This window comes from Melanaphis sacchari, unplaced genomic scaffold (genome assembly GCF_002803265.2).
Source record: "Melanaphis sacchari strain LSU unplaced genomic scaffold, SCAv2.0 Contig0_pilon_pilon, whole genome shotgun sequence".
Classification (NCBI taxonomy): domain Eukaryota; kingdom Metazoa; phylum Arthropoda; class Insecta; order Hemiptera; family Aphididae; genus Melanaphis; species Melanaphis sacchari.
This window is the reverse complement of record NW_020270366.1, coordinates 2773234-2781702: the sequence shown is the minus strand read 5'-3', so window position 1 is coordinate 2781702 and position 8469 is coordinate 2773234. Positions and strand designations below refer to the sequence as shown.

General features: G+C 31.7%; 1 protein-coding gene across 2 annotated transcripts; it reads right to left on the bottom strand.

The window, feature by feature from the left end:
- Positions 1 to 879: 879 nt before the first annotated feature.
- LOC112597873 lies at positions 880 to 8035 on the bottom strand. 2 transcript variants are annotated; one of them, XM_025344110.1, is made up of 7 exons: positions 7140 to 8035; positions 3778 to 3804; positions 3317 to 3534; positions 3048 to 3220; positions 2817 to 2976; positions 2547 to 2753; positions 880 to 2046 (listed from the first exon to the last, which is right to left on the bottom strand). In XM_025344110.1, the coding sequence occupies exons 1-7, from the start codon at positions 7577 to 7579 to the stop codon at positions 1592 to 1594; spliced, it is 1680 nt and encodes a 559-aa protein (XP_025199895.1). In that variant the 5' UTR covers positions 7580 to 8035; the 3' UTR covers positions 880 to 1591. The 2 variants fall into 2 exon arrangements, with proteins under 2 accessions (XP_025199895.1, XP_025199896.1); XM_025344111.1 differs by lacking the exon at positions 3778 to 3804.
- Between the last annotated feature and the right edge of the window lie 434 nt (positions 8036 to 8469).

The following is an 8469-nucleotide window of genomic DNA, read 5'->3' as shown; positions in this document are numbered from 1 at the left end:
TATATTATAATATATTTAAAAAAAAAAAATTAAAAAACACATACACACATAATATACGATACATCTATGCATATATGTGCAATGTGCATATATATATATATATATAAATATAAATAAAACAAAGTACAGCGATTATTTACATGTAAAAGGGTACATTGTTAGGAAGCATTATGTCTAAACACATTATGAATGTGTTCGTTATAACTTATAAAAGCTATTTTAAAAAGACATAAAAAAAACTTAAGACTAATAAATAAAATAAATTAATAGTTGAAATATATTATTGATAGAAGTATGCGGTCAATATAATATTCGGATGATAAAAGACATCACTTTAGATGAGATGAATAATATATTGCGCATTAACAAACATAACATATAATTAGGGGTACCTAGTGGGTACCAGTAAATAATATTAACCAGTAAATAATAAAATAAATACCTACTATACATAAAAAAAAAGAAAAATACGAACGTCCTCTAGTCTGTATGAAATAAATTAATAATTTAACAAAATGTAATAAATTACTAAAATTCAAATAATATAAAAAAAATGTATATAGGTACCTAACGAATAGTGTGTACAACCAAGGCACGAATTATTATAACAATGTCAACGGTGCAGGGGGTACTAATTTTTATTACTGTCATTGTATTTTTGAGATTAAAATTGAAACGCGATTTTTCTATTTCAACGATGGCAGAGTCACGATCTTAATAAATTAAATAGGTAATGTGTCGATTAAACGTCATAGAACGGCTATGAAACTAAAACACAACTTTACTGATTTTATATTGATCGTCGCTAATTATAAAAACTATAGGAACATTTTACATAGTATTAGTACAATAATAATATTAATAATAATAAATAATAATAATAATAAATTAAAGTTATACTACATCTATTTTTAATCGATACACTATACGTACACGTATGTACATACATTAATATATAATATTATGTCCCTCCACCTCAACAATATAATATATAAAACTGGGAATTAGGATTTTAAGTTTTTTGTCATTTAAAAAAAAAAATGTGCGTATGTGTGTTTGTTTTGTACGGACCTAAGTCGGAACGGACACGGCTTGTGTTATTTAAACCTATAATTTATTCATCTTTCAGCGGCTTAATCGAGTTTTATTACATTAACGAATGATTTTTGCACGCAAAGAAATGGCATTTTATTTAGTGTCGTATCGTATTATGTTACTGTGTTTATATTATATTATGTTATACATGGATACAGAGTATTTATTTTTTTAAATTGTGAACCGGTAATATGTTATCCGACTATATGAGTAATATTTAAGCTTTATAAATTTATTTTTAAACAAATATAGTATTAAAATAAAATAAATACACCTAATAAGATACAAAATTAAATTAACGCATATTGCTGTAATATCAGGGTGGGAAGCGGATTAAGATTACTTTTAAAATATTGTTTGTTTGGAGAAGTGTATAAAATTTACCCAAGCCAACTATCATCTTATTTGCACCGGTGAGTCTAAAATAGATGTTTTAAAAACACACTGTGCACACGTATAACATATTATGATTTTTGGTCGTCTAACTCTGCCATAACTATCCAAAGTCCGGAATTTCGGTGGTCTGTGGTTTGTGCTGCACATTCCGCTGGATTACGCCTTGCACAATGATCTGGTCGCGTAGCTCGTGGCCGTCCCTGGACAGACTTCCGGGTATGGTGCCGTTGTTTTGGTGTTGCCGACTACCGTGCCGGATCCGGTGCTGGTTACCCTGGTCTCCTTGCCCCGCCGGTAAGTAAGGCGCCGAAACTGTGTCACTACCACCCACTTGTTCGAACGTGTTCTTTGCGTACTGGTAAAGCATTGCGTTGTTCACTTCTGATTCCGGCACTTCTACCGTGGTAATGTCCATTATTGGATACCGGTGCATATTGAAGCTGAGCGCGAATGCGTCGACCGTGTTTGCGTTAGTATTGTTGGCTGTGATAGTCGGGTTGCCGTAACCATTGTGCACTGCCTCCATTATGAACCCAGGCACTGGCTTCGGGGTCACTATAACATTTCAGAAAACAATCATTAAATAAATTACACAGATAAGATGCGCTCAATGTAAATGTGAGTATTATAATACTATGGGCTTGTTCAAAGATGACAGTTTTAACTATCACAATGAGCACAATAATTATTCGTCTTCTAAGCCAATTTTGATATTTTTTATTTATACAATAAATTTGAAATATGATAGTTTATCATGGCTCATTTTCAATATGATTTGTGTAGCCAATGTTTAAACACATAACCCAAAATCACCATAATAAAAATTATGTTTTGTTTTTCATAAAAATGTAGAGCAGTTCCAACTACTTAGAAATACATATATTTTTTCGAAAAACAAAAATTGACTGAGTTAGTTTAGTCCTCATTCAAATATTTATATATTATATTCACCAAAATTTTTTCAATAACGGAATGCATAATATAAAATTAATATTACCATGTACATTTTTTTTTTTGCTAATTATTTTTATAATTGAAAACAAATAAATAATTACTCATTTGCGCATCTCCCGAGCAATTCATGGGTCTAAAAAATTTGCTGACTGGCAATAAATTGCCATCTTCATCTTCAACTTCAACATTGATTCCGTAATTACGAACTGGGTTCTTGTGCCAAGCTTTTACTGCATTACGAATGTTCCATTCTGTCCATTTTTCACTATAGTATGGGACCATACGACTATCCAATAACTTTCTCTTTACTGTTAAGTAACGAATTCATTAGTTTAAAAATAAATTAAAAAATACTCATTCAAAAATTTTACCTCTTTTTCTCTTAAGTGATCTGGTGTATGCATAAATTGATACACGAATTTGTCTCTCGTCCATTATTAACGGTACTACACCAGCTGTAGATAAATTAGTGTTGGGTTGTTTCATAGTTTCTACATAAAATGTCGACGGACATGCTTGAGAATCATCGGTCTACAGATAAACAGATTAAAAAAAATTAAACATTAAATTATGAAACAATAATTAAATGTGTCAGTACATACCTCATTACTCGATTGTGAATAACAAGATACGAATTGTTTATAGAGCCTGAGTCTAGCCATATTTACGTTTATTGAGATACCCTTAGACGACTTGGGTAAACTAATATTAAACATTAAATTCATTGATTCCTTTGTATTCCAGACTTCTTCGTTTGTGTGTCTTGGCAAGTCACCTGTGTATAATTAAAACCATAAAATATAATATCACGTGTTATACTACGATGGTTTTTTGTACCTAATTATAATTTTTACATAAAATGTCAACTTACAAGTAGGATAAAAGCTTTGAGTTTTTTCAGTAAACGCATCAGAAGGATAAGTTGGAAAATTATTTAAGTTGTCGTAAAATATTCTTATGGCATCTCTTTGTTGAATAGGTATCGGACCCGGCTTCATCATTGGACTCGGTGAAAGTATTTGGGGGATGTTCCTTCCCATAAAGTTTATCATCTGATTGTGAATGGTTTGAATTCTGAGATTTTTGTCACTACAATATTAAAGCGAGATATGTATTAAACAGTGTTTGGTTTTATGCAATCGGTAAAACAACAGCAACAATAATAACAACGACAAAAATGATAGCATACAGGTAATTATTACGTGTTAATTACAATAATAGCAATAATGGTACACTAACTACGGTTGATAAAAATAAACACAAAACATCAGGTTAAAGAAGAAACACTATCATAAACACACGCACACTTACGACGTTGATGAATCAACATACCTGACCTCGGGATCTGTAGACTCGGGGCTGTGAATAAACAAATTTCATTGGAGCATGAGCGATTAAATTAAAAATAAATGCAAGTGTTATGTGGTGATAGATACTTTTTGGTTATGATAATTATTTCCAACCCCAAAATATTTTAATATTATTAGTACGATACGACGCGAAAAATTATTAATCTCTACGAGCAAATATAAATCAGATATGAAATATTAATGGTCACGTTTTAAGCTTTGTCTGGAAAACCAAGGCCGGAGACCGTGATGTAGACGAATCCCATTAAACCGAGATCGTCGCGCAATTACCGGCCAAGAGAACAAGTCAGATTTATTGTAAATGCACCTATTTACTTGCGTGTACTTTAGGTTTTTGTTTTTTATTTTTATTTTTTGTCTCGATTTATTAACCGGGTCACAAACGAAACCAAAAACGAAAAATAAAAACCGAAACCCACAAAACCTGTAATCGTTTAAAAAACGTCCGAGTAGACGCATTAAAATCTGTCTGGAAATGCAGTCGTCAAGTGCATTTCCCCCTAAATTTCGGTTTAAAATGAATAAAAACATAATGGTCCAGACGAATAAATTAAGAAGCCGAGACGAAAAAAAAATTAAATCGTATACACACATAATCGTCAAACATTACTTGTACGGTGTACACTGTATATGCACCCAACATTTTGTAATTTAGAGAGCGTATGGGGTCTCATTAAAAAATAAAATAATAATAAATTTCGCTTAAGATGGATTTTTATTTAATAACATTAATTTATCTATCCACATTTATAATTTCTAGTTTTTTCTGTGTATTTAAAAATTGGAACAGTTTTTACATTACACCTATTATTTATGCAAATTAAATATGCTGTTATAATATGTACTTAGTAAATTCAACATGAAAATAGATACCTATATAATTATTATAACAATACATTAATACTTCTTATCCTTCTACAATAATATATTAATACTTATTATCCTTCTATAATAATAATTACTAAATAGTTTTTTGTTTTTTTCTGATAACTAGAAAATTTGAATATTTTCTGGTATTTTATGATTTTGAAATCGGTAAATTAGATATTCCGTTAGATTGTGCTGTAACGGAAATCGATTTTGGGTATCAACCAGACATTCAATTATTGATGAATAATGCACAAATTTAAAAATAAAAACGTTTCTGATCCGGATGTTTTAGATAGAATTAATTTACGAGTTTCCATGTAAATTACATGCAATTACATAATTCATTTTATTTTGGTTGAATACATATATTTGTGTAAGTGTTAAAGAGTTAGTTGACGTTATTTTATTGTTTATGTATTAAAAGTAATGTACTTACAATCAATAAAATAAAAAAAGGCATTTCCTAAAATAAAAACATTTTATGAATAATTATTAAAAAGCTACATAAAAAGGTTAATAATTTTCATGATATAAAAATTGTTTTTAAAAATAAAGCTATGTATTTGATTTTTATAGTTATTTTGTTCATAATCTATATTATGAAAGAATATTTAAATTTTTTATGGAAATTATTTGTAATACAGTGTGTAAATAAATTTAAAAAATTTCATGATTTTGAAACTAAAATGAAGCAAGACTTTTGAAACATAATTGTTTCATATTTTAAGATAACTTGAAAAGTATTTGTTTGAAATTAGTTATGCATACAATATATATTGTATTGAATATTATGTTATTTATTAGTTGCATCAATAATTGTACATCTTTTTATTTGATAACTTATTATAAATCAATAATTATAAGTACACAATATAAAAATATATGCCCTAAATAAATATTTAATTTTCAACAGTTTAAATTAACAATTAATAACAATCACATATTTTAGAATTGCACAGATATAATGACAATCGTTTATAGAATCAATTGTTAACAATTTTTAATCACGTTTATTATTATCATCTTAAACATGTTTTATTGCAAATGTTTATAGAATTGTATAGGATATATTTTATTAGTAGTTAAATTGCTTACATTTATTATAAAATATAAACATATATATATTGAATTGACTATCATAATATGTTCTTAACGTTTTGAAATATTGTTATATTGGTGTTTAAAGAGATTATTGACCATATTTATAAAATAAATGATAAGGTTAAATATACATTATAATATAGTTAATATTTTAATTACCTAAACTTTATACATTTTTGAATTTGAATTCCTATTTATATATAATATACATAATACATATATACATATTATATCATATTTCTTCAGAGATAATCAATAATATTTTTTATCTAATATAATATACAATAAAATATGTTCATTCAATTTTATTTTTTGGAACTAATAAGATATTCTGGTAGGTAGTTTTTCTTCGAATTCAAATTAAATTAATTACATTTAGGAAAGTTACGTTATTTTAAAAGAAATATAATGTTTATTTGCCTTGAAGTGATATAAGTACACAACAGTGATTCATTTTTGTTGACTGTCCAACGTTTATTTATGTATATAAATATTATGCGCATTTTTCTTTTATACATTTTTTTTTTTTTTACTCCTATCGAATTAAGTTCTTGTTTTTTTTTACGCGATTGTCTGGACACGCCCAGAGAGGGTTTGCTCTAAATTTAGTGTGTCCGATGTACATATGGGCCCACGTATGATTAAACTCAGCGTGTTTGCGGCAAACCGAAAACTAAGCCGTGTAAATTCTAGGCTTCGTTTCAGTTTTTTAAATTGACGCAAACATAATATTCTAAATTGACGTAAGCTATCGTTTTAGATAAAGTTTAATTTCATCAAAACAACAGAATTATTTCAACGAGGGTGATATGACGGTACACTGGTAATATGCCAATAAGCATATTAACTATAATAATAAAATCGAACCACCTAAAGCGTGTATACACGTGGGATTTGAGTCATGAATAAAGTTTTAAAATTATGTTCTTAGAATACGAAATATAGACGGCCGAACGATCGCGAATAAGATGTTTAAGGGAAAATAAATTGCCAGAGCTAAATCTAGATTTAGAGTGGGACTATTATAATATTGAGGGCTTCTTGTAAAAAATTAATATTATGGATCATTGATACTAAACTCATACAAATCTTACTTCTAATTATTAAATTCCCTTAAAAAAATATATTGAATAAAAAAGCACCCCCCTTGCATCATCGCAATATAGGTATTTTAAATCTTGTCGTAATCATAAAATTGCAACAATGACAACATCAAAGTACAAACCCCAACTAAATATAATAAACATTTCTAATTATAGACCACGTGCGTTAACCACGAGTGAAAACTGCCCCCATACAACCTGCTATATTTATGCGTAACTATTTTTTTATGTATCTGTATTATTATTATACCTTTCTCTGCGCAACATCTCGTCGGTGTAATCGTCCGGCGTCACTGTGGCTAGTCCAAGCGAGGTAGCTGGTGACGACGAGTCCTGCGGATCGTCTGCCGACGGCATATCCCCCATCATCACGTCGTCGTCTTCGGAGCGATCGGTTTTGGTTCCGGTTTGTAGACTCGACTCCAGGACGGACAGATCGTGATCGGACATGGTACGCAGTTGATTGCGCAAAATTTTGCCAAACGACGAATCCGGATCGGTGAGTACACGTACAGGCACCATCAAGACCGTGGGATCGGGTGGAGGTTCCGCGGACTCTTCTAGTTCCGGTTCCCCGGAATCGACGGTGGGCCGGGACTGCACCGTGACAGTAACCACCCACAGCACAGCCATGGCAACTAGTAACCGTGGTGTCAGCATCATCATTGTGGTTGGCATAAAGATCGTCATCGACGTGTTATATACGACGGTGGCGGTTATGACTTATGTCGCCGGACAATAAAAAATATAATCGAAATTTCACTAAAATCTTCTACTCCCCAGCAGCGTGTGTGCGGGTGAAACAGTATAAAAAAAATTTGCAGAGAATTGTGCGCCGGAAGACCGCAGAATTTATTGTTTGCAAAAAAATCGTGCGGCGAAGTCTCGAAAGAGATAGAGTGAGCTCTGGGTTCGGGGTGGCTCAGCGCGCACCGGTTAACGAAGACGCGATAGAATCGGTACGGAAAAATACGGAAAAAAAACACAAACACGAATGTTTTATTGTAGTGGTTAATGTGTCGCTGTCCGTGCGGGATAGGCGATTGCACACGTCGTTCTGGCACTTGACGTCGTTCTGGCGCTTCGCTTCGTCGTTAGAAGACGCGTGAGTGTGGCGGCTGGATTGTGTACCCCGTGAGCGCGAGAGCATTGGCGTGCGTGTGTAAAATCCGTGTGTTTAGTGTTTACATTTATACACCGCGCCGCCGCCCCCGCCACCGTCACACCACCACCCTTGGACCCGACGGCGCGCGTCTGTACGTCACGTATACCTACGCGCCGCGCCACGCCACGCTTCCTTCTTTTTTTTTTTACTTGATTTGTTTCTTTTTCTTCTGTTTTTCTCTTCCTTTTCCTCTTTTCCTCTTCTTCTTCTTCTTCTCCTTCTCCTTCTCTTCCTCCTCCTCCTCCTCCTCCTCCTCCTCCTTCTTCTTCTTCTTCTTCTTCTTCTTCTTCTTCTTCTTCTTCTCCTCCTCCTCCTTCTTCTTCTTCTCTATCTTATACTACTTCCATCAAGCCGATATTGCGTCTTTCTCTTTGCTACTATGCTGTCATGGATATGTACTATTATTATTATTATT